At 39.9% G+C, this 26,648-nt stretch overlaps 1 protein-coding gene across 2 annotated transcripts; it reads left to right on the top strand.

Moving 5' to 3' along the window:
* Window positions 1-1,923: 1,923 nt before the first annotated feature.
* On the top strand, window positions 1,924-19,218 carry FBXO30 (F-box protein 30). 2 transcript variants are annotated; one of them, XM_062490125.1, is made up of 4 exons: window positions 1,924-2,019; window positions 6,530-6,634; window positions 13,348-15,430; window positions 16,257-19,218. In XM_062490125.1, exons 3-4 carry the CDS (start codon window positions 13,364-13,366, stop codon window positions 16,458-16,460), a joined length of 2,271 nt encoding a protein of 756 aa, XP_062346109.1. In that variant the 5' UTR covers window positions 1,924-2,019; window positions 6,530-6,634; window positions 13,348-13,363; the 3' UTR covers window positions 16,461-19,218. The 2 variants fall into 2 exon arrangements, with proteins under 2 accessions (XP_062346109.1, XP_062346110.1); XM_062490126.1 differs by lacking the exon at window positions 6,530-6,634 and having other exon boundaries at window positions 1,946-2,019.
* The last annotated feature ends 7,430 nt before the right edge of the window (window positions 19,219-26,648 follow it).

The following is a 26,648-nucleotide window of genomic DNA, read 5'->3' as shown; positions in this document are numbered from 1 at the left end:
AGACAAGTCCCAGCTGAGGTATGAGAAAGGAAGTCCAAGACACAGAAATTCATTCTCCTCACTCAAAAGAAGCAATTAAAATAAAGTGCCCTGCTTCTGTCATAGAAGCTCAGCTACAGCACAGAGCCAGCCACCCACAGAAGCACTGCAACAGCCTGTGTAATTAATACCTCAGCCAGGCAGTGAGCACACTCCACTGTGGTGAGAGTAAGCAGTGCACAGTAACCTCACCTGTCCCACAGCAGGCACTGCCAGTAAGAGGCAGTTGTGAAAACCAGTGACTGTCTGCATGGATTCTGCCCAGCAATTTATATAATTGTCTGGTGAGCAGATGAAATGATTCTGCCTGGCTTCTCTGAGTCACGGTGCCAATCCCGACCATCTTCTGGAGCTCACTTGGCTAGATTATTATATACTGATCCTATAATCAAACCTACGAGGGCAAAAAGGGCCTGTCCTCAGGATCAAGGAAGATCAAGGCTACCACATAAGGGTGGGGCAAACCTGAGAGTGCTTATTATAGGAAGTGCTGGTAATGATACCTCAATTAATATTGAGGTATCTTATATTGAGGTCATCTTACATTCTGTCTTACAGAGCTAGCATGGAAATGACTACTTACACCTTTCCTTCATGTTCTCTTAGAGAAAGAAAAAATAAGACTCTTCTAAGATGATAAATGCCAAAAATGAAACAGTCACATTTTTACTTACTCCCCACACCTGGGTTAGATGCTGAGCAATTGAGAGGATCTATTTTTTTAGCTCTTAAACACATATAACCTCTCTCCAACAGAAATCTACACAAATGGCAGGAAATAAGGTCTTCAGAAACTGGGTGCAGACGAACAAGGTTTTCCTGGAAGTTTAAAGAAAAAATATTTTTTCTTGTAAATTAACTGATCTCCTCACTCTGTATCTTCTGTGGCCACGACATACCTAGCTGTACATTTACTATTTTCCCTCTGAAAAAAGGGCATGGTCCAAATTGAACTGCTTTTCTCCCTCAGCACTCTAAAGGCACTCAGCAGCCCCTTAATACATGGCATGCATACGAGGAATAACAATCCTCACAGGGGTGACGCCCTGCATAACTCCAACCTAGCTACAACCCCTCAGACTGGCTTCCATAGGCCGAAGGGTAGAACCTGCAAAGGAAGGCTCACCAACCAGCACCTGTGGGCACACGGCCAAGTTTCTGGGAATGAAGTTGGCCCCTAAGTCCAACACACTCCAAGAAAGGTGTTAGAGAAGCATTGCCAGTAACACCAAAAGGCGTACTGTGATGGCTGGCAGGAAAGGTTTTGTTGAGGTGAGAGCTTTAGCAAGGCCCAGAGCCTGTAGGGGCCCAGAAAAGGTGATTTTGGTTAAGGGATGGATTGTGGTGGTGGTAGATCTACGCTGGAAACAAGGCTGGTGATCCGGCCCCAGGCGAGGGAAGTGGAGCTGTCTGGACCCAAGGCAGCAGCCGTGTCCGCCCTGCCCTCCGCCTGCACAGGAGGGCTCGGGAAAGCTGCCGGAGCAGTGACCCAAGGCCAGGGCATGGCTCTGAGCCCAGAGCCCCGATACCACGGTGCCCTCCCAGTCCGACACTCTAGTCCCACACGCCCAGTCCCGGGCCCCGCCCCGGCCGCCTCCGCGCACGCGCGCGGGGCCCAGGGGGAGCGCGCACGCGACACATCCGGGCACCCTGCCCCCCCACCGGGAGGGAACGGGGCCGTGCCGGCGCGCGCGCGCGCGCTCCCGGGTCTCGGTCCCGCCCCCCCCGCGGCCCCGCCCCGTCCCGCGCGCTCTCTGGCACGCGCGCGCGCGGCCGGCGGGGGCGCGGCCGGAACGGGGCCGCGCCGGGAGCCCCGCGGGCGGCGAGGCCGGGCCGGGAGAGGCGGAGCGAAGCGAAGCGAAGAGAGGAGAAGCGGACCGGGCGCGGCGGTGGCGGCGGCTGGAGCCCGGCGGGGAGAAAGCGCGAGGCGCAGCGCAGGCTCCCGCGCCTGCTCTTCTGCCTGCGGAGCGACGGGGACGGGTGAGGCGCCGCTGCTGTCCGCGACTGGCGAGGGGAGCCGGGCCCTGCGTCCCGCTTGGGGCCGCGCCCGCTGCCCGGCAGCCGGGCGGTAAACAAATGGCGGCCCGGCGGGGGCCCGAGCGCCCGGGAGCGCCTGCCCGCCGCCGCCGCCCCTGACAGGTCGCGGCTGGAAGAGGCCGCGGGGGGCTCGATGTGCGGCTCCGCCGGCGTCGCCTCCTCCTCGCCCGCCTCCCGTGCCCCGCGGGGCCCGGAGCGCCGGGTGTGTGCCGGCCGTGCCGGGCCGGGCCATGTCGGGTGGCCGCTGCCGCCGGGCCCACGGGTGGCGGCGGGCCGAGCTGTGCCGCGGCCGCTTCCTCCGACCCCGCCGTGCTGCCAGCGCTGTCGGGTGTCGCGATAGCACGTGGGAATGGTGTAGGGCCCGGGTCTGCCTGGTGCTGTGGAGACCGCAGTCGGAGAGTCGCGTTTCTGCGGGAAAGGAGAGGGAACAGAGCAAGTAATCCAGAGGTATTGCTGAAATCCTTCTCTAATCCCCCGTGTTTGTGTTATTTCGAGTAGATATGCTCAGACCGTGCAAGAGGTGTCTCCTCTCGGTCCCTTTTTTTAACGGCAGTTTTTTGACGTGCGGTGGAGCCTTTGTTTCCCTCTTTTACGAAGGTAACGAGGGTTGTGTGCTTGTACTCCTGTAACCCCGCGGGTCGGCAATCAGAAGCATACAGGGAGATGACAGCAGCTTGTTGAACGGCTCGCGTGTTGGAACAGTTGTGTGGCCTCACTTCCAAAAGTTCTAGCGTCGCTGTTGTTCGCAGCAGGTCTTCAGAATTCTTGAGGGAAATAACCCGTGGGCTGGAGAGGTGGCTTTCTTTTGTTCTGTAAAGCTCTGCTTGGATTTGGCTGAGGAGCTTTTCATAATCTTTGCTTCCCTTTTGCTGATTATGTTGTTAATACGCCAGATAAGTGTTAGCATACTAGTCCAAACCCATGCTAGTCCCTGAAGTAACAGCCTCCCCCTTGCTTGTGCTAGCACTTAAGGTAAGATATCGCCTCTGATTTCCCTAGAATCGGTGTGGAGTACTTTTACTTGGATGGTTAAGTCCTTCACCTGGACACCTGCTGTCTTCTGCTTCACGTTGATGTGATACACCTTAACTTGTGCTGTGATTTGGGGGGATTAAGGTTCATACATCCCATTTGACGAGGATGTCAGTCGTTTACGACCTTCCTCTCTGCACCCCTCTCCCAGAAGTCCAAAATATAGTAGAACAACTTTGTTGGTAAGCAGATTGAGTACCTGGAATACTGTAAAATGCAGTGGCAGCTTTACTCTGTATGCATGTAAATATCAATGTGGAATTTCTCTGTAATGGTCAAATTTCATCGAGAGAAGCGATAGATTAGAGAGAATGGATTGGGATTGTATTGCAAGCTGAGGCTTTTTGTGGGGTCTCTTCTCTCATTTGCTTCCAAAGTTAGAAGGTGTCAGAGAACAGGAGAATCCCAGCAGAATGGACCAAAGCTATGCAAAAGCAGTGTTTTATCTTTGCTGCCCAAGCATTCTTTCTTTTGCACTAAATTCTGCATTTACTCAATTAACTCGTTAATTTGGGTTGTATTTCCCTTGCCTCCTACTTCAATGTTAGAAGTCTAATGGACACAGTAAGTGCTGCCTTTAACAAGCAGTATCTGGTTGGAAAGTTTCTGGACAAGATTTCTGCATGTTTTTGGACAGCCAGGTTTTTAGGTTGTAAAGAGTGGCTACAACAGAGGGTGTAGTCTCCAACTTTGTGGAGAAGAAAGCACATGGTTATTAATCTTCAAGTGAGTTCCTGTGGCTGCTGCAGATTTCAGCTGTGCAAGAAACCCCTGGTTTGCCTTCAGTCCAATTTAACTAAAAAGAGCAACATTTCCCTCATATTGATAGACCTATTTCTCTGATGGGCTCTATCTAAAAGGAGGCAAATGCTGTTTGCCTCTGGCAATGAGGTCCAGTGGAATAAAGCTGGGAGCAGGGAATCATTTATAGTCATCATTGTATGGTGACAATTTCCCTTCCATTTCCTTATCTGCATAATAACAATAAAGATAATGCATCTATTGGTGAAATGGTTAGATTGTATAAGGGGTGGTAAGTACTCCTGAACAGACCACAAAGAAACTAATGTTTACATTATTGATGGTTACAGAGAAATCTGTGTGAACTGTCCTAAATGTCAGGACACTGTCTTGTCTCAATATTAAATGAAGGAAAAAGACTGAAAAGTCTTGTAATATAAACTGGTCTGAAGCAGGCCAAGAGAGTTAAAATCGCCGGGGAGCTTTAGATTCTGACTTGCTTTGCAAGCTACTGTTTCTAATAGTTTCTGATGTGACACTTGGTGTCTTGTTATATTTTCATAGTAATCTATTAATGCTGTTTGAAGTTTCAGGACCCTGCAAAACCCTACAGTTAATAGAACATCCAGTTGAGTAGATTGTGCTGTTTCTTACCAAATGTCCAACATTGATCTAAGCTCTTAATTGTGAAATCATGATGACAAAAAAAATGATAGATTTGAGAATGGGAGGCATGGTGAGGTAAGTTTCTTAGTGGTGTAGTTACAGCTGTTCATGTAAACTTCAGGTGGTGGTTCAGGCTGATTGTGATACCTGGTTCAGACTTTGCTACAGAGGTGCTGGAAGGTAGGTGTTGTTTTGCTGAAGTTCAGGCTTTTGTCTGTTTAGAAACATCACTAGTACAAACTGTAGCTTTCCAAAAGTCCTATTTGACAGAGAAATTTGTTGGTGTGATAGATTCTTTCTTTATAGGAGTGTGCTTTACTGGCAAAGCTTTAATGCTCTTACAAAATCATGTTTTGTCTGAGTCACTGTTGTCACCAGATAAGGAATGTGTTTGGATAGGAACGTTCAGCTGGAGTCCTTAGGCAAAAAGAAATAGCATCAAGCCTGTTGACATCTGGAGAAGGCAGTCTAAAAAATCAAATTGATGAATAATCAATCATATGTCCTAAAACTCTGTACAAACTTGTAGTGAAGATGTTCATGTTTTCTATTTCTTCATTCATGTCAGAAGCATACTGAAAGAGCTGGTATAACATGCTCACTGTGAGATATGTTCCCAGCTTTCTGTCATCAACTGTTTGAGATAGGTGAGGTTTTGTTTAGACAATAGTTTAATTTAAAACTGTTTTGTTTTTTTTTTTTACTGTTTTGTTGGTTTTAAAACCAAGCAGCTTGGAAGGGGGAAAAAAACCTGACAGTTGTTGTGAGAAGTGTCTCTGATTTGATAAGAAAAGGAAATATCTGAAAATAGAATAAACTCAAGCTGTTAAAACTGTCTTACAGTATCAATTTATTTTGTTTAACTTCATATTTTTCAAAATATTTTGAGACAAACTCCCAACATTTCTACTTCAGTGTAATTCGATAAGGTATCCTTGTGTGTATGTATGTTAAATTTTTTTGTGTACTGTTTTGCTGCATATTAGTCAGGCCATTGTCTACTAGCAAGGATATATTTTTAACAGGAGAAATAACTTCATATGCACAGAATACATGACAATGCACTTCAGTGTTGGATGTTGGAGAGAAGTTGCTTTCATAGTCCATTTACTTTAAAGTTTTCTGATTTTGCTGTGGGAGCTGGTTAAGCTTGTGTAGTAAGACCTGGAACAGTACATTAATGAGATGTTTGGCCTGATTTCTCTTAAGTATGCAGAGGTCAGGAATTCTTCGGTGGCAACAGCATGTATGAATTAAAATATTACATAAGAAGGATTTATTTTTGGGTTTTTTTGGGTGGTTAAAACTACCTACTGTAATACAGAATGCATTATTTTTTTCCCAGTGGTTCTGTTTCTGGTTACTGAGAAATGGCTTATTTTCTTTCCTGCTGCTATGGAAGATTTATGAGTTGGTATTGGGATAAGAACATCATTGTTCCTTTGGGCCTATCACCTCAGTTTCACCTCTTTTAAGTTTTAGTGGTAATCCTTGAGCATGAAAGAATGGAAGAAGCATGTTGTTACAGTAAAAAGCTTTTTAATAATAAGCAACTGCTTAATAAGTTCCCATGTATGAAGACTGAAGATGGACAGATTTTAACTAGACTAAAATGCAGTTTGTAAAAGAATCAAACTTTATTTCTTTTATTCTCCAGTTTTTGTAATCTTTCATACAAGTTTGTTTGGTTTTTTTTTCCCCCTGAAGTGGTCAGAGCAGTGAATTAATTGCAGTAGGTAAGAATAATAACTTTTAATAATCTCTTACAGCCTTAAATAAAATTAGGTTACCATCCAGAGTGACCAACAGCTGGCAGTAAGCTAAAATGACAGAACTTAGGTTGTACTTGGGAAGTCTGTTAAAAACTTGTTCATATTCCTGCAAAATCTGCAAAAAATTTCATTATTTGTAGCCTCAGACAGTGTAAGCATGTGACCTTTTCAGGGCATTGTACATACAGAAAGTAATGTCTACATCTGAAATGAAACCTTACTTCTGATCTCATTTCTTGCAGAATCTGCAGCAATTGAGGAGTCACACTGTGTTCAAGTTCAGAAGCGCTTTACACATGAAATCTACTGGCTCTCTAGCTGATTCTGCCCTGTCACCATCCCAACAGGTAGAGTGCTTTTGTGCCTGAGCCATGCAGCAAGTGTAGCTGTTCCTCGTGTGGTTGTCCTGTGTCTGTGTGTGGCCAAAGGCACATTGAGGTCTTTGGGTTTCTTTGGGGAATCTGTCAAGGAAGCAGGAATGCATGGCAGATCTGTCACAAAAGTACTCTAAAGAAAAGCCTAGTAGTTTTGCTTCTGACTTTTAGCACTCTTTTAACTGAGTTAACAGGGACAGAAGAAAGTGTTCTGTCATCAGAGCTTTTGTTCTAACATGTAGCAAGCCAGACACATAGGGCATCAGTGGAGGGTCCACTTCAGTCAAACCAGTGTTTTGCTCTGGTTCTTTTCCCCTTGAATTCTATTTTTTTTTTTTTGGCTGCAATGGTTTGGGGGGAAATAATTTCACTGTATTCTCTGAATGGTAGGAAGATGGTTTGTCACCAGGAAGAAAAGATGTGCGGGGCAGGGGCAGACATAGAAAAGTCTTCTTTATAAGCTGGGCATAATAAAGGTTGCAATTACCTATAATTCTAGTGCTCATTATTTCTGCTGTAGTTATAGGTTTCTCTTTTTCTTGATCTGTTTTGTTTGTGAGGTGGATAGGTAACTTTGATTTATGCTTTAAAAAGCAGCTAGTATATATTTTATCGATGGTAGACCACTGGTAAAACTAGAATCTTTTCAGTGGTATGTGTCCCCCTGAGGTTTTTCTTTTCTTGCAATAAAAAGACACATTTTAGTGTAAACTTTTTCTGCCTCTTTTGTGCAATACATAATAATAGCTGTAGACTGTGATGGTAGTGGTTGAAGTAGCATCCTGCTTACATAGTAGTTTGGGTTTTAGTAATTGGAACTCTTTTCATGTTTTCAGTGATTAACAATGAATTAACGTAGACTTGTTCTAGTATGTTCAGTATGTGTAGTCACTACCAGCCAGGGAAGATGCTCTTGTCTTTGTTGTGGATGAATTTGTGTTTGAGAATGCAGTGAACACTCATCCATCCAATTGTTTTGAATATAGTTTTAGCTTCCATGGTTCACCTTTTTGTAACAAAAATCAGGGTTGTCCTGATGAACTTAGGGGTTGGGGGCAGTAATTAGTATCGGGTAAAGTTGAGAATTTGAGTTTGGCGTGTGAAAAAGAAACTCCTGATAGAAACCTGGGTAAAAGATGGAAGATCGAGAAATACAGCTGTTTCTTCTGAGGCCTTGGTCTAGCTACCTGGAACAGAGGCTAGACAGTTAGAGAATAAAGTGAGCATTTATTAAAGGCCTTTAACAGATACACCTTGGGCAGTGCAGGAGCCTTGCTGAGGCCACACCCAAGGTAGATGACAGTCACGAGTTTTTCAGGTCAATATAAGTTTGCTCTATTTGCATATCAGGGGTTAATACTCCCATTACAGCTTCAGGTAATGAAGTCACATTCCCCCAGTTTTCCCCTTCCCCAATTTACTTTGGTTTATACTTTTTGGGGCTGAGGCTGTGATGATGACCTTGGTCCTCAGGCCTGGAAGGACTGTTTTGTCTGACCAAACTGTGATGAGAACTTACTAAAACACTATATGAAGTTCAGAACTATGCGCTAATCCCATACAGGATCTGCAAAATATAAAAGATAAAACTTAAGGCATCACTTCTGCAGTGTCCAAAACAAAAGGGAATTTTTTAGTACAGTTTGCATGTGTTCGCTTGTGGGTGGATTTGGATGCTCCTGGGAGTTTAAACCTGTAGTACAGCTTGTGTGTCTCTAGTCTTCTATTTCCTTGAAGCTGTAATTTAGGAACCTGTTGGTCTCTTCAGTTGAATTTGATAGAAGAGTCTCAAAGGTAGGTGAGCTTTATAGGTTTGGTGAGTAAAATGTGGCTGTGTAGTGGAGGGCTCCAATAGCAGTAATGGTTGCTGTGATTTCCTGTCTTATTGGCCCCAAAGAGTTCATATAGTAGAGAGTGAGCAAACAGGCTTTGGGTTTGATAATACTAAGTGCTTTTTCTGTGGTATAGAAGAAGGTGAGAGCTCGCACTTCAGCTGAAGCATTGTGTGTGTCTGAAACCGTTATTATGCTATTTTAATGTTTGTGTTACAACAGCAACTGGAAATCACGTGGCTGTAGCAGCTGGAATTTTAATCCTTTTAATTATGACAGATTTTCAAAGCATGTTCTGGCTGATTTAGTCAGCTGACTGTATAGTATGTACAATAACATCAAGTGATGGCACAAATTCTGAGAGCAGTGGTCACCTCACTGGAACGGGATGTATTTTTAGGTTTCTCTGCTAGTAACAGTCAAGTGTATGTATTTCGGCACACTGAACTGCAGGAACTGAAGCTGGTTGCTGACACTACACTATCAGAAAAGGACAGCTGTTCATTCTTTCTGTAGTCATTGATCTGACACTGTCTTCTGACCATATTGTAAGAAGCAACACAGTGGGAAACAAACACTGTAAATACTACTGGTGTTTTAACTACAGGTATTTTTCTTTGTCAGCAATGACATTCTTTGTTAGCCCTTTCAATTTGATGTATTAGAGGAAATAAAAGATTTGTTACCTCCAGCAAGAATTTTATCACCCCTTTACCTAACAGGTTTTTTTCTTTACAAATCAATATTTGGGAAGAGGGTGGTTCTTGTTCTCAGTATAGCACTAATGATATATTGGTTGTGGTTCTTTAATGGGAAATTATTCATATGTGAATGCTCTTAATCTATGAATGAAAGAGGCGCTAAATTCTGCGGTTTACAAAGTTAGCTAACAAAATAGAGTGAGTCATGGCCATTTGCTGTTTAATCAGTGTGCTAATTCTTGAGGTCTTATCTATTTATTATACCAGTTTGATAAGGTAATTTGTTTTTTTTTTTTTTTTCCTTTGGACTTAATTTGCAATTTAAGAATTGAATTATATCAGAAGCCTAAAGTAGTTCAAGCAGTCCAGGGACTCATGCATGCCCAAAACAGCTACTGAGCTTGGAGCTCAAGTATTAAAATTAAAAATGCATAAATGGACATTTAATATATTTAAAGAGACTTTTTAGTAACTTATAGATGAAATGCAACATTCTGACTAAATTGAAGTTTAGCAACAGGTGCTGAGGAGCTAAGGCTTGTAAGCAGTACACGGAATTTTAGTGAATGTTCTGTTGATGGTCTACTGACATCTGAAGATACTTTAAATTATGTGTTTAGAAAATGAGCCAAAGTGTTTGAATTTTAAGATAAATGGCAACTAATATCAAGCTTCTTGGTGACCAGTAAAATTCTTATTTGTACAAACTGAGAGAATAAGTTGCTTCATCTGTTTAATTGATTTTGTTCATAACTGTTTCTTGTTAAAACCAACCTGAAGCATCTGTAATAGAGCAAATTAACATTTAGGTATTGATAACACTTGGCATTTTTGTGTCAGCTTTGGCTTTTTCATGCTGTCTGTTAGTGATATTTGATGTTTTCACCTGATTTTGTTTCCTTCTTACTTTGAAAGGTCATTTGATTATGTGAAATAAGTAAGTTTTGATGAATGTTAGCTTATGAGTGAAAGGAGCTCAGGAGCCTGAGAAAAGCCAGTATCATTGTGCAACTCAGGTTTCACAATCTGACTTGTAAAGACCAAGATAGTGTGCTGGGGAGGAGGATGTTTTAGTGTCTTAATAGAATGTTCTGTGTAAGCTCAGGCTATTTAAAGATAGTATTTAATGATGGTTGACTAATTTAGGGTATGTCTCCAGAAATGGTGCATGCAAACGCGATCTCAGTTTGACTGTGTTCTTAGCTGCTGCATGTGGGCCAGCTTTGGCCTAGAAGCAGTAGAATAGTGCTGGCTTAGCAGTGTGCGCTGTTTTTCCAGCATAATTGACATATGTCCCCTTTCTGGGTTAAGTGAAGGTGGCTTTCATGCCTTGCTTAAAATCAGTACAATTCTGGCCCAGGTTGCCATCCTGTGACACATCTTGACATGATCTGATGGTGTAGATGTGAAATTCCCACTGAAGTCCAAGTGTCACAATTGGTGTGGAATGGGCTGCAGGCAGCCAGGAAGGCCTGGAATGTGCATGTGTCTCCACCCGCTCCATGCACCCGGGTTGTGCCCAGCACGGAGCCCTGCAGGGGCAGCACCCAGGGCAGCCCAGGCCTGCCACTCGCTGCTGTGGAGGAACACGCCTGCTCTTGGCAGCACCGCCCCCCGGGCTGCTGTACCCGGCTTTTCCACCCTGTGGGAAAGGGCATTGGCAGCGCATGACATGAGTGCCCTCTTTCCACCTGGGGTACTCTCAAGTGGATGCTGAAGCTGCTGGATAGGGTGAAAGCATCCATAACCCTCACAGTGAGGCAGAGATCATCTCCGGTCCCCTGCACAGGGCAGGTGTGACCTGTGCAGCTGACCCCAGTTAGCAGCACACAGTCCCATCTTGAGAGAGGCATTACTCCTGCCCTGATCACACCTGTGTGCTGCTCTCCGAGTGCCTCACTTCTGGGCAGCTTAAAGTGAGCAGGCTGTTGCTTTATGGGAGCAGGACTCTGTTTAGATAGATGAAGCAGGGGCTGGGCTCTCTAGAGGCACTGGCACTTTAAACTAGCCATTGTCTTTTTCAGTGCTATTTCCACTTTGTCTTAAGCACTTTAAAATACACATGTAACCTGAGAGCTTCATTTTGATCTGTTCACGTGTTGACTTGAGAAGTAGTTTGGTTTCAGTATTGATGGAAGTTTCTGAGATTTTCTTTGGTCTAGCAACAGGCCATGGTATTTGGCAAGAATTACTCAGAGAGGGCTTTGCTGAAAGAACTAAAATTATCTTCAGAGAAGTCAAAAAATCTTTTCATTCTTTACTGAACGTGTTTAATCTCTTTGTAGAAGATGCTATCTGACTTAATTTGCAAGTCAAAAGCAGGTTGTTTGCCAGAGAAGTTTGCAAAAATGTTGAACAAGTCAGTCACTGAGTCCTGTGACTTAAACGCTTGACAATTTATTTGAAACTTACAGTTACCCAATATATAAATGCGAAGGTATGGTGGGGGAAATTCAGCTGTGTTTTGCCTGCTAAGTGTGGCACATACACTTTTTTTGTTAAAAGTGTTCAAGAGAGTGGGTGGCAAAAATATTTAGGTTATCTAAATTACGACGCATGGGGGGATGAGGACTGACTGCTACTTCAAGTTGGCATGAATTTCAAAGCATTAGACAAGAATACAAGTGAGTGAAGTGTCGCATAGGTTTCTATTTAAATGCTTTAAAGTATTTAAAGTGGAGTGTCTAAAAGGGAGTTTGGTTTCCTTTTACCTTCAGTTTGAGGAGAAGCAGTTTTCTTTTTATAGTTTAGAGTAATTTTAATTTAAGAAGGTTTAATGCGTTAAACCTGAAGTGTTTAGTCTAAAGACAATGCGTGAGAGCACTTGTTAGCAGAATAAGGAACCAGTTTTATTAATCTTAAATTCTTTGAGTGTTTTATTTCTCAAGAAGATTGCTAGAGGGGGAGGAGAAAGGAAAAGATGAAACTGCAATGTATTTTTGAAACAGTATTTTTGATACGTGGCTCTGTGCAAGTCATTTACTGATACCTCTGAACTTTAATCCCTACTGGTATCACTTCTGAGAGGGCACAGGGGAGACCTTGGTAACTTGTGTGGGCCTGTACTTCAGCTGGAGAGTAGTTCCAGACTTTCTCAAAGTATGATACAAAGACACAAAGTTTAATTTTTTTTTTTCTTTTTTCTTTGTTTTTTATTTATTTTCCCATGCCGCAACAAAGAATTGAATTTTTTGTTGGAGTTGCTGTATTGTTATAGATTGCACTCTGGATATGTATGTATTTTGATTTTTAGTGTTGTTTGGCCTTGTTATGCAGAGTTGTTGATATCCTTACACTTTGAATTGCTGGTATTGTGATCAGGGTAGCCATAGGATGCATTAAAATGTTACCTTTTGTGGGTTGAAGTGGACATATAGATGGGACCATGTTGGCAACTAAAGTTTTATGTAAATGTTTTCTGTGAAATCAAAGGACTTATTTAATATGTAGTGTAATGATGTAGTATTATTGCTACCCTTGTAGAACAACTACTGTAGAAAATAAAGAGAAGGGCTGTAGGCTATAGATGAAGAAAAAGAATGAAGAATTGTTGTAAAGGACTGCAGTCTGTCAGAAGCAGAGTGAGGAGAGAATGGGACATGACATGGAATTGAGATGCTTGCTGAAGGCTGCAGATTGCCTTAAACAGAACTGCAAGGAGAGAGTGTCAGCAGCTTAGGTGGTAGCAGGCAGCCTGGGGAACAGATTGCCTCTGTTTTAGAGAGCTGGACATGGGGATGAATCTGGTTTCCTTTATTTTGTCTCTCTACTCTGTGCAATTGTATAATTTATAATTGTAGGTAGTTGGCTATATAGTCAAAGGTCATGCTTTGTTTTTCATGGAATGATCTATTTGCAGTGGGCAGGGGAAAAGGGCTGTTCCACAGTGAAGTATTATACAACATTTTTACTTAAGTTGCACTTATTAGAAATGGTAAATAAATGCATAAACTGTGTTCTGGGCTCTGATACAAATGTGTATTTTTAATTTTCAGCTGAACTTTTAAGCATAATTTCTTTGAAATAAGATGTTACATGTTTGTTTTCTTAGAATGTCTACTGATCAAACACGCAAAACTGCAAATAGTAGCAAGCAAATATTAATAATAGTGAGTTAATATTCTATGCTGTTGTCTCCTTTCTCTTTATTCAGAATTGGACTTACAATCATGGAGGAACATCAGCAACACTTGCACTGTGTGAACTGTGTCAGCCGTCGTTGTATGACCAGACCAGAGCCGGGCATTTCCTGTGATTTGATTGGCTGCCCCTTGGTTTGTGGAGCAGTTTTTCACTCATGTAAAGCTGAGGAACATCGCATGTTATGTCCACTTGAAAGAGTGCCTTGTTTGAATAGTGGCTTTGGATGTCCCTTCATAGTAGCCCGAAATAAAATTGCTGATCATCTAGAAGTTTGTCCAGCAAGTGTGGTATGTTGTACCATGGAGTGGAATAGATGGCCAGTCAGTTATGCTGACCGAAAATCTTATGAAAACCTGAGTAAAGATGTTGATGAAGTGGAACAGCTAGATATGGCTTTAGCTCTTCAAGACCAGCGCATGTTATTAGAATCACTGAAAGTAGCAACTATGATGTCAAAAGCAGGGGATCAAATACCAGAATCCAGAGAGCAAACCTCTGTCAAATCAAGTGCCCCCAATACAGTGCATACCAATGGTTTGATGCCTGTAGATGAAGAGTCGTATGGTGCACTTTATCAAGCTACTGTAGAAACAACGAGGAGTTTAGCTGCTGCTCTCGATATCCTGAACACTGCTACAAGGGACATTGGTATGTTAAATTCAAACCTCTGTATTTCACCACATGAAATGAAAGAAGATCCCAAGATTAAAGAACAAGCTTCTAGTGGCATTATTCAGGATAAAAGGTCTGACTCTGAAAATGCAGATGAAGATAATGTAGGAGCAGTTGGGGGAATTAACTTTGATAGCCTGAGTCAAAACTCACAAATGGAGCAAAATGGTTCTTGTGATATTTGTTATGATGTAGTGCAAAACCATGACTTAAATCTAAACCTCAGTAACTCCTCACTTTTGTGTAATGGCTTTCATGTAGAAAATGAATGTTCAAAGGTGTTGAACCACAGTGAAGATGTTGGTGTGTCTAATTCAAAACCGTCCAGTGTAGCAAATGGTGAATGTACTGCATCTCATGATGATGAAGCATTACAGTCTTGCAGCTCCTGCCCTGTAACAGCACAAGTAATACCAGCTGATCACTTAGTTAATGGCAATGCTAATCACGTACAACTTCCCCATAGTGCTAATGAAGAGGAAATGTTAGAGAGACAAGTGGAGCAAGAAAGATTGAGAAACATAGATGCGTTTTCACTTTTACGGCATCGATCGTACAGGTTCCTTGTTAACCACTATTGGTCAACACCGAAAGAAGACAAAGCTGTTGATACTTCAGATTTGGAGATAACAGAAGATCCTATGGGTCTTCAGGGAATTGATCTAATCACTGCAGCTCTGTTGTTTTGTCTAGGAGATTCTCCCGGAGGTAGGGGGATATCGGAAAGTCGTGCTGTCGATGTGTATCATGTTGACTTTGGGACCCAGACATTTTCTCTCCCATCTGCTATACTGGCCACAAATACAATGGTGGGGGAAATAGCTTCAGCTTCTGCATGTGATCATGCCAACCCACAGCTCTCAAATCCAAGTCCATTCCAGACCCTTGGATTGGATTTGGTATTGGAATATGTGGCTAGATACCAAACAAAACAGCGTTCAATGTTTACATTTGTTTGTGGACAGTTGTTTAGAAGGAATGAATTTTCGTCGCATTTTAAGAATGTGCATGGAGACATTCATGCTGGCCTTAATGGCTGGATGGAGCAGAGGTGTCCTTTGGCATATTATGGGTGTACATATTCTCAACGAAGGTTTTGCCCTTCAACACAAGGGGCAAAAATTATTCATGACCGCCACTTACGGTCATTTGGAGTTCAGCCTTGTATATCCACAGTATTAGTAGAACCAGCAAAAAGCTGCTTAATTGGACTACACAATGACCATCTGAGTAGTCTACCTTTTGAGGTGCTGCAGCACATTGCTAGTTTTCTAGATGGCTTTAGTTTATGTCAGCTTTCAAGAGTGTCACGTTTAATGAGAGATGTGTGTGGAAGCTTGCTTCAAGCCCGTGGAATGGTGATACTCCTTTGGGAGAAGAGAAAGTGCTCGGAAGGAAGTTCTTGGCAGGTAAAAGAAAAGGTAAGTTGTTATTTTTTATTTTGAAGGTGAAAAGGAAAGTATTACATTGGTCCTGTTTCTGCTTTTTCTTTTGTCTGTTACTACTGGATTTTGGTATAATCTTTCAAGAAGTAGATTGTTGTATAGAAAAAGCAAAAATTGCTGCAGGTTGTCTCAGTCTTCTCTAGACTTGGGGAAGTAGAAATAGAGTCTGTTTAGTTTTTGCTGGATGTAAGTAAATTAATTTCTGTTTTTCCAATATTTTAAAGCATTGAAAGATTCCTTCATGATTTAAGATCAATATTCCATAGAAGTGGGAAAGCTGCCTAAAAAGTTTGCTTTTCTTGTCTGTGTAGTGTTTACAGCAGTTCCCCCCCCCCCCCAAACCTGTTGAGATAATATCTATTGTCTTGGTTCTGAATGCCTTAAATATTGAAACAATTTAGAACCTTTGGATGACCTTTGTGTGATACAGTTTTTACCATTGTCCCCACCCCAAACTGCAGAGTATTTGCAGCAGTCTTTTGGAGCTGCAGAATTTGCTAAGAAATGAACTGTTGTGGATGGTCTTAAAATACCTTGTCATTTAACTTCTGAGTGTACCTATCTTATGGACACAAAAAATATTGCCTTTATTTCTTCCCAGTGCGCAGAGTTGTCTTGGAGTCTGAATCAGCCCGAGACTAACAATACTAAATTCTGTGTGGTGTATTTCTGTCACAGTGATTTTTAGTATGAGTTACTGACAATATATCACCTGGACGTTTTCTAGCACAAGCATGTAATTTCCTGCTCTGAGGTTAGGCATCTTAAAACACCGTGAGCCTAAGTGCAACTTATTTTCTAGGTGTGGCGCTTCAGTACAGCCTTTTGTACTGTGAATGAGTGGAAGTTTGCTGACATCGTGAGCATGGCTGACCACTTGAAGAAGTGTAGCTACAACGCTGTGGAGAGGCGAGAGGAGGCTGTGCCGCTGCCATGTATGTGTGTGACGCGAGAGCTCACCAAGGAGGGACGCTCACTGCGCTCTGTTTTGAAACCAGTACTTTAAGTATTGCAGCCACTTCAATTGCACATACACTCAAGCACCTGATATAACCTCGGTAATATTACGAGACACTTTATTAATGTACTAAAGATACTTTCTAGCTAAATCTACTCTGTCACTGTGTATATAAGGTTTGAAGTGACATTTATTTTTTATAATACTGTTTAGCTGGAAAGTAATGAAAGTTGCCTTAACGTTTGAAAAATTCGGAACTTGCTGGACAGGGTAGTTTTATCTAACTTATATAATTTAAGAACAAAATCCTAAGGTGTGTTTTCTGATTCACTGGTGCCCATGTAGCTGTTGACTGATAACATTTCCAAAATGGCCTCTAAATGGTATCCACATTTGGATAGGAAAAACTGAATTGTAGTGAGATAAAAGTTCTGTTCAAATCCTGTACCTTCTGTGTCTGGTCCTTTAAAAAAAAAAAAAAATCATAATCCAAATATTTGAAAGATAAGGAGGAATTCAAAACTACAATAGATGTCTCAAACACAGCTTGTAAGCACATCTTTTCTCATGAAATCAGTGTTCTACTGCTCTTTCTAGTTAACAGGTGATCTAGGATCAGCTTTTTTTTAAAAAAAAAGTGTTTTTAGGAATGATCTAAGTGAACTCAGATTACAGCAGCTTAATTTTTAGCACAACTTTGTTTTGACATGTCAACAATTGCTATTTTTCTTCTGAACTCTTAACAGTTGTTTTACTTCTGGGAGCAAAACTTTTAGAGCTAAAACCATGGAATACTTGTTTTTACTCTCACACCTACAATGTCAAATGTTCAGAAAATTTTTCCTTGTCCTGCAGTTGGCTGAGGGCTAAATTGCTTGAGCAGTCAGAAATTCAAAGTATGTGATGAGCAGTTGTGAATTTATAGTGCAGCTAATGAAAGGGCTTTACATGTTCTGTGGTGTTGTGAGACGTATTGTCTCCTTTTCTGTTAATTTGTCTGTAAAAATGCTGCTTTTTTAGGGAGCATTTAAATTACTGGTATGTATAGCAAATGTATCATCTTCATAAGATGAGACATGATTTGTTAATTGCATAAGGCATATCAGAAATGTTACGTTAAATCACATTTGTTAAACCAAGAACTCAAATTTGCTTTCAGTCTTCCATAAGAAAAGATCTTACAAAGTGTTTGTGAAGAGAGAATTCATGCTTTGAGAAATGGCCTGGTACAGCAAAACTTTAATAACTTGAACTGACTTTCCAACTTGTTTGTGTTACTGTTGGTGTCTCTAGCCTGTTGCACTTAGCAACTGTGCCACAAAGCTAAAACAGAAACAGACCAGAGCTTGGAACAATGAAATACAGTGTGTATTTCCATTATAGGAAAAAAAAAGAGCTAAGTAAGGAGGAGATGTTTACAAAAATGGCTAAATTTATTACTTGTAATTTCTGTACCGGACACTTGTTTATGGCTAGTTTGGCTGCAGTTCACAGCTTTGGTATCTGTACATTTCCCATTCTGGATTCAGTCCAGCTAAACATTCACTGCCTTTTTTCTATTCAGAGTGCTACAGGTGCCCAGAAAAAAACAAAACAACTAGTTCTTCAGTGCCATGAGTTGAAATTATAAGAACTTAAATAGCAGCTTTGCCTGAATCTTCAAACTGCATGTTCTCGTTCCACAACTTCTCTTCTTGTCTGAAAGAGAAGAAAGGAGTAAACCCTCTACAGAAGTTAGCAACACTTGCAGTAATTCTTAGCTGTTAGCAGAGTTATCTGGCAGGGTGAATCTAGATTCACATACAGATCTGACTATACAACTGGGTTTTAGGTAGGAATCATGCACCCCAGCCTGGTTCTTTGAATGCATTGAAATGCTTGTTACTCACAAATTCTTCAGTACAAGGCAGGAGACAGATTTTCATCAGTTCTTGTCTTTCAGCTCTAATGGCTCCTTGCTGCTGCTCTCCAGTGTTTAAAAGTAGTTGTGTGACTGGAAGGATCCTGAAAGTTGAGGAGATAATGCTTGCATTTATCGCTAAATCTATTTTAAAACATCTGTCTTGGGTTACTGGTATTTTTTAGTGAGCAGTATCGTGGTTTTGGTACTCTGCATTCTTTGTAACTCCCCAGAACCCTGATAAGTATGGTAGGCAGGCACATGTCTTGGTGCTTATGGAAAAGAGGATGTTCAGTTGAGGAACTGGTGTTAGAACCTTGCTTGTAGCACAGTGCAGAACTGCATCTAAAGTATCATCAGTTGTTGATCTATTAAAGTGAATTTTTAAAGTACTCTTCTTAAGAAATAACACTATTTCTCAATACATGCACTTTTATTTTCAAATGTAGATACAGGCTTTTTTGTTAAATTAGTTTATTTTTTACGAGAATCCAGAGCTATTAAAATATCAATGTTGTAAACAACATCTCTGCCTTGTAAACTGCTCCAAATGCAGGAATACAGTATACTTAGGATAATTTTTTTTTTTTTTTTACACTGCTATGCAGTTTGTAAAACATCTATGGTGTATAGTCAGTCTATCAAAATGTGACCTGTTCACATTTGCCCTTGAATTTTAAAAATGTCATATCCCTTTCCTGGTACATGTTCCGTACAGCATATATAGACAGCTGTTCCAGTCTTTCTTTTACTTGATACCACATTGCTACTTTGTTTAAAATACTATGTTTTCAATCATTATGCAATATTTTTTTTCAATGTCTGTTGAAATCCTAATAAAACTTTTGGAGTTTCTCTTTCAGTATGATTGTATTTTCTTTAAAGCTCATCCCCAGCCTTTGGGTGTTCAAGCATGGTACTCACTGTCTGCCTATAGGCTTCCAGTAAGTACTCCAAGGACACTATTTACAAACATTCAAACACTGCACAATTTGGAAGGGATTAAAATTTTTACACATTTCAGTGTGAAGACTGGTCATTCTTTTTCAGATTATCTACCCATTTCTATTGCTTTGGTCCATTATGCAGCATAGATTCCCTTCCACAATTAAAAGATTTGAGTACATATTGAAGACACATTGTAGCTTGTAGGCTTGTTCTAGCTGATTTTTCTGAATAATAAATTGGAAAAATTATCTGATCAATATGATAATGCTGCTGGTTTGCAACGAACATCTTCAGTATGTTACTTTGTGAGTAAAGCTTTCTGTAGAAAGTTACTGGTTAGAATAGTACAGAAAGAAAAATTTAGGGTGTTTAGGTAATGGTTGTATTTCAGACTGCTTATGGAATGGCAAAATATAAAACATCATAAAAATAGAAGACTGCTCAGAAATTGATGTTTTGCCCTGACATTTGCTAATACTGGCATACTAATAGTCTTTACAGATAAAAATGGTACCCATACTACACTAAGTTCAACCTTAAAAACTTGTGACTATTAACTTTTTAGACAGACCACATTTTGGTTTTCTCTCTCCATAACTGGATTAGATATTCTGTTGTATAAGGAAATATTTTTCTTTCACTTTCTTGATGCTTAAAGTATTGTAGTAGATTTGCCTGTATGTTTTAGGTTGTTTTTCTGAGATTACTACTGCTGAAATTTCATCTGTGCTGCATGTAATTGTTCTAAAATGAGATTTAAGTTCAGTGGACAGTTCAATGCCTGCTGTAATATCAGATTTAAATTCCTTTAGTCAGAATGTCTGTTCAGGCAGTTTTGATCATCTTCAGATGAGCAGAACCTAGCAGTTGTTTACAGCACTGATGAAAAAAACAGTATTCAGATATAGGATTTATAAAAAGTTATGGCATGTAAAGCAGAGCTTGAAGAATGGGAGTCTCATACTGTAATTTTTGGGCATGTGGTGAATATTGAAGCAATAATCCAAACCAGAGAAGGACACTGAATGAAAAGATAAAATAACTCAGGCTTCCAGTCCCAGCATATACAGATTCTTGTGAGAGATTGTGAAAATGCTGGGAGTTGGACTTGTACATGCTGCAGCTATGTTTCAGTGGTGATTTATCAGTTTCTCCATAATAGCAGAGTTGTCCTGCTGCTGCTTGTGCTTTCATGTGCTTTAGTTGCAAACTGTCTCCAAGCATTGCTTGCATTCCTGAATCAAATATTACTTAAGTTGAATGCAGTCCTCTCTGCTGAATGCACGGTATGTATTTGATGTAGATTCTATATGCTGGTGGTATCAGAGGCAGTATCTGGTAAGAATAATAGAAAATTAATAGAAAATTAAGGTCCTTCACAGACAGAGGATCTGTCTGCTTGGTTTTTATTGATATTTTCCAGAAAAAGAGACGAAAAATGTGTTATGAAATGCAAAGAGCAAGACTCATAGCATTCAGTATAGCTCGCTAATAACCTGGTAGTCAAGAAAACATTTTTAATTGTCATTCGATGCAGTAAGATGGCAAAAGTCCACACCTCTGCCATTTTGACAGACTTAAATTTTGACACTTGCAGCAGTAGGTATACAGCCTCCCTACAGCCTCAGGCAGTAGAAAAAATAGGTGTACAAAGTTTAACTGCAAAATATAGGAAAGCTAGAATTTCATTAGGGCTAGATTTGTACAATGAATCAGAAAAATGTGATTTCTTCCTTGAGGATGTTTCAGTCTTCTGGTTCTTAGTTTAGTCCTAAACTGGGCTGGCATTTTTATATTTATCAAAATCATAAAATGAATGAGCTGCAGTAAAACAGTAGTAGAAAAAGATTACGTGACCTCACAGAATTGTTTCCTAATATCATAATGACATATTGAATTGAGAATTTTACAAGGTGTTAAAGAGAGGAACAGAAGAAATAGATTGATACATGCTTTTCATTGAACATTTGCCATTTCCCCCCACCAGTGTATGTTTTCAAGTAACAGCAGACCTACCTTCAAGTTTGTGATTTAAATTCTGCTAGTAAAATGAAAGTTGGGTTGCATTAGTATTCATAGCACAGGAGTAGGCTGCAGGACAAAACTAATCTGATTATGTGACTGGTTAGCAAATGAACAATCAACGACCTGGCATGAACCTACCTTGGACTTTGTTCAGAAGTGTTCATGTTTGATTGTTATGTGTTGCGTAATCTTATGAATATTGTGTTCTCTTTAGTATTTTAATTATATAGTTGTGTTCCACATGTGATTCTGGAGGCCTTCGCAACAAACAGGAAATAGTGTGCTGCTTAAGGAGATTTGAACTTTGGTTAAGGTAAAATATTAGTGCTATGAACTCTGACAGCTGTTTATGAGCATCAGCTGTCCAGAATTTCATGTCATTGTGTATTTGAAGAGGAAGGGATGACTGGATGCTGTGTTGACTAAGCAGGTGGCTTTACTTACAAACAAGATTTTTATAAGGTACAGCACTAGACATGTGTTTTTTAATATACAGAGAGGTAGGATATTCTTGAATTGGGATTGCATAGAACAAAAATTGCTTCCATATTAAAACAGACTATCCAAGTGACTTGCATCTTTGACATGAGTTAAATGGAGTTGTAACTTTTAATCATATTTCTTAGGTGATGCCATTTTGGATATACAGAAGCCTTTATATTAATGGTTAGAACCAAACCAACCAAGGAAAAAAAACCCCAACAAAAAGAAATCTACCCCAACAACTGAAAAATTCTCTGTGATACATTTTTTAATGTTTAAACAGTGGTGATTAATGGTTGTTAGGAGAGCTTGGGAAGTAAATAGAAAACTCAGTTTCTGTATTTTGTTCAGATGAAATCTCCTGCATGTAGATAACCAAGTGCATTTTTTAAATGAAAACCAAAGCCAAAACAAAACACATTTACAAAAGATATATGATTGGCAATATCACTTTTCTTCTGTCCTTTTGATCTTCAAGTGAAATGTTAAAGATCACAGATTAGCAAATCTTATCATCCAGAGGGAGGAAGTTCTGTGAGACTGGACATTGAAGAGAGTGTAAAAAACACTATGTAGCAGAGAGAAGAGTGACAAAAATGTCAAAGAAACAGCCCTGCAGACACAAAGGGTCATGGGGGAGGAGGTCCCCGATGTGGGAATAGGGATTCCCCTGCAACCTGTGGAAAGACCATGGTAACTCAGGCCATTCCTCTAGCCCAGGGAGGACTGCAGAGGAGCAGGTATCAACTCTGCAGCCAGTGAAGGACCCTACGTGGGGTGCAGGTGGGTCTGCTTTGAAGGAAGCTGCAGTCTGTGGAAAGCCCCCACAGGAGCAGGCCTCTGGCAGTAGATTCCACTCATGGACGGGAGTCCATGCAGGGACAGGTTTTGTGACTACTGCATTTCTATTACATTGACTACTCCCAGAATAACACACAGAAACCTGTATGAAATAGTTACATAGAGGTGTGGTAAATAAGGTTGGCCAGAATATCCATAGATAAAATATAAGAAATCATCAAATTAGGTGGAGAATATGGAATAATTTATGTTTTTGACAGTTAAGGAACTGGTCTTTAATTTTGCTCTGACCACGCATATGCTCTCAGCAAAAGTGGGTTTAAAAACCACTACTTGAAAGGTGGAGCACAGCCTGTCTTTAGAACATTCTGTTTGAATTTTAAGCCACTCTTTGGCAATTGAACAACTTACTGTTAACTATGGTACTTAGTGAGAACAACACACAAAGTGGAGGAGTATTCCCTGGCAGCTGTGGTAACCTAGCAGAGCTTGGGGAAAAGCTAACAAGTGGCCAACTGCTGCATGACATGGGACTTCAGATCTTAAGCAAAGTGCCTAATGGTTGCATGAAGATCATATGAGTGTGGGTTTTTTTCCATATTTTGACCAGGTTAGAGTGACTAGCTGCATCCATGGTGGTAAAGTTTTAGAGTTGTGCTCACGCTGAAAAGATCATGAGGATCATTATCTGGGGACTCGCTCATAGTAAGGGTAAGCTGCCCCCAGACACATGTGACCACACAACATGTAATTGCAATTGTTCTCATAAACTGACCCATAATATAACATGTAAGGGGGGAAAAAAAGTCACTATTTATTGCTATATAGATCATACAGATACAGTCACATTTAAATAAAGTGAGATGCTAAAGCTATGACTACAGTAATTCTTTGAATCCATGTATAGTTAATTTTATGCTTAGTTGGATCAATGTATCAAATGAATTGGTTTCTATCTCCTTGAATTTATGCAAATAGTAATGTTTGAACAAAGATGTGCTACAGCAAAGCAAATATTAATAAATACAGAATAATAAATGTAAAATAAACCCCTCATTCTCTAGTGGTATGGACATAAACCTTGACAGAACATAGGAAAGACTACCAGTAACAACCAGATGGATTTATTATGTAAATGACAACTTTTCATAGATTTTTTAAGTGGTTTCACTCTCAGTAGAACAATCTGAAGTTTGTTAGCTTATGTGTTACACATATTCATGGCATAGATGTTTTGTACATGTTCATATTCTCTCATATGAAAACACTGTTACTAAATTTAGATAAAGAGGTGTCTGTGGGGAAATGAGTGTATCCATTTGACTTCCATGCAATTTTCAGATTGTTCTAATCCAGGTCACATGGGTTGCTGCTTAAAATACATCTCAGTTCTAAACCAAAGTACTAACTTTCCAGGTCTGAAATAAGTTCTAGGTAATAATGTGCCATTCATCCGTCACTCTAGTCCATGAAACAATTCAGTAACTTTCCCTTTTATAGGTCTCTAGTCAATGACCTGTCCCTGAAGAAAAAGCTGTTGTATTTGCAAGCATTTCTGAATGGCAGAGAACTGCAATTTTTTTTTTTAATTATATAGTACTCAAATCAGTTGCTGAAGTTTAATGGTCCCCTTTACATTTTGAGCTGATTGTGAGTTCTAATGAAATCTATAGAGCTTTGCAAAATACACAGCTGTGGGAAGCAGTAGAAAAAGGATCAGTCTCCCTTGGTGTCTGCGTAGTTCAGACAGAGAAGAGCTTCTTAGCAATATTAATTTTTTCCTTGATTTCTGTAATTTTCTTGGCATTGTTCAAAAATAATAATATCCCATTGGCTATTACCACTGAGACTTTTAATCTGCAGTCATGCTAGTGTAAATTATGTATGTAAAAGACCATTTTGCATAGCTTTATAAGCAGCAATTTTATTTTCATAAAGTTTTAAGTTAAAACTTGCACCTATGTAAAATACCTGTGTCTTAAAATAGATGGTCTTGAAAGCACAGAAAATGAAATATATGTTTCCAGAGGTACATAATCCTTTATGTAGTAATAAAGTCAAAGGAGGGTATGGATTTATCTGTTACCTCTCATAATGTCCCAGCTTTCAACTTCCAAAAAAAAAGGATTTGCTAGAGTCACTTTGAATCTTTCAACTAGCAAATGAAGGCACTGACAGTCAGTGCCTTTTATTTCATGCTTTTTAAATACAAAGAAAGAAAAACCTACCTTCTGAGATTTAGTGTTTAACACAGTTAGAGAACCTCATTTGAATAAGATTGGTTTAACTTTCCCTACAAAGATATGGTGACCAAAATTATATGAATATTGGTTTCTCTATCTCCTTAAAAACATTAAAAGGAAAAGCATTAGAAGGTAGATAGAATTGAGTTGTTACAATATGCCACCTTGGCTCAGTTACTTTTGGAGGCAGTGACTAAAAGAGCATGGAGATCAACATACAAGTATTAAATTGTCTTTTGTGTGCATAATCACTCTTTAGAAATAGTGTCGAAGGAAACCCTGTCAATTAGTTTACCTTATTATTTTATATTGCTAGAATTAATGTATTTTGAAAACAATGTGTGTACAGCTGAAAGCGAGGTAGCTCAGAAAGCGGCGGTAAGGCAGGTGCTCTGTTATACTTGGAACGCACGGTCAGTACCTCATGTAATACAATTGTGTTCTGGTGAAGAGGAACTGTGCAATAACACCAGTCAAATTCACCAAGCCAGAAGTGATGCTCTCAGGTTTTCTGATTATGGAAGCAACAGATTGAGTTATCACATTACAGTCTGCAAAATGTTGAAGGATAGTTTATTTTATGTGCAATTCAATGCAGTTCAGGGTAGTGAACACTAACAATACCATTGATCGTGAAGGTAAAAAAAGTTATTTTATTTGCATATTCATACTTACAGTCAAAGTGAAAATGCAGAGTTTAATTGTTGCTTTCAGTTTAAATCCCTTAAAATGTGATGCTTCCAAAGGAAATCTAACAGTAGCACATTGAGTTCTTCACTGTGCTGCCCCTGTCAATCCAGACTGGCCATCACGTCAGTTTAACAGCTTCATATACCTTTGCCTTTTTCTCCTTAGAAATGTTTTGCCACTGGGATAGCTGTATTGGGTAATACATTAAAATTACTCATAAATGTGTGCAGTGTAAAAAATTCTGTTCTCTAAATAAGATTAAATTCTTAAGAACTTGGAATATTATATTCTACTGCATGCTACAAAGTATTGTTAGTTGGCTGACAAGAATTCAAAAGTGCTTGAAGTTTGCATGGAACTAGTTCCAACAATCCCTATATAAATATATTTTTAAAAACTCCCCATTTCATTGTTTTATGGGTAGGAACTTAAAACATAAGAGATCAGCTCAGGATTTATTCTACAAGTTTCACAGACCAGGAATCAAGCAAAAAACTAATTGTGATAATTTAAGAAAATAATTCTACTTGCCTGGAATTTGAGGTCATGAGTGTAATACTTGAGAAATATGCAATTTTGGCCAAATAGATACCTGGTATTAATATATGGCTCTGTTAACTTTTCTATTTAGATTTATCTCACAATAGGAAAGGCATTTGGCAACAATATTTTATATAGCATTAAGCCTTAATGATCTTAGCTTGAGACTTTGTGCTTATGGAAGAGTGCAGATTAGATAATGTATAAAAGTAAACCAAGAAGGAATCTCAATTATATCATTGCTATTTTTCAGCAAACTTAAAACCAGTTTAGAGGGTGCAGGGGTAGGAAGTTTCAGACAGCTCGCATAATTATAGTTTCATGCATTAAGGAATAAAAGTAAGCACTGCGAAAAATAATGTCATTTGAAAATTCAAGTGTTCTTACAGCTGTTCAAGACAATGTATGAGTAATTCAAGTGTAACTCTACACGGAGAATATTTGAAGTGTGTGCTGTACTTCAAGGGCTGTTGTAGTACTGTTGATTAGCATGACTGGTACAGTTTTGGGCTGATCTTCAAAATCCATTATTCTTTCAAACAGGTGAAGAAAAACCAAGTGATCAGGTGCTGACTTAGGGGGCAGGTACAGCTCAGCTGTCCTTCC

The sequence above is a fragment of the Cinclus cinclus genome, chromosome 3 (genome assembly GCF_963662255.1).
Source record: "Cinclus cinclus chromosome 3, bCinCin1.1, whole genome shotgun sequence".
Classification (NCBI taxonomy): domain Eukaryota; kingdom Metazoa; phylum Chordata; class Aves; order Passeriformes; family Cinclidae; genus Cinclus; species Cinclus cinclus.
Note: the sequence above shows the minus strand (reverse complement) of the source record. Positions and strands in the feature narration are given on the sequence as shown.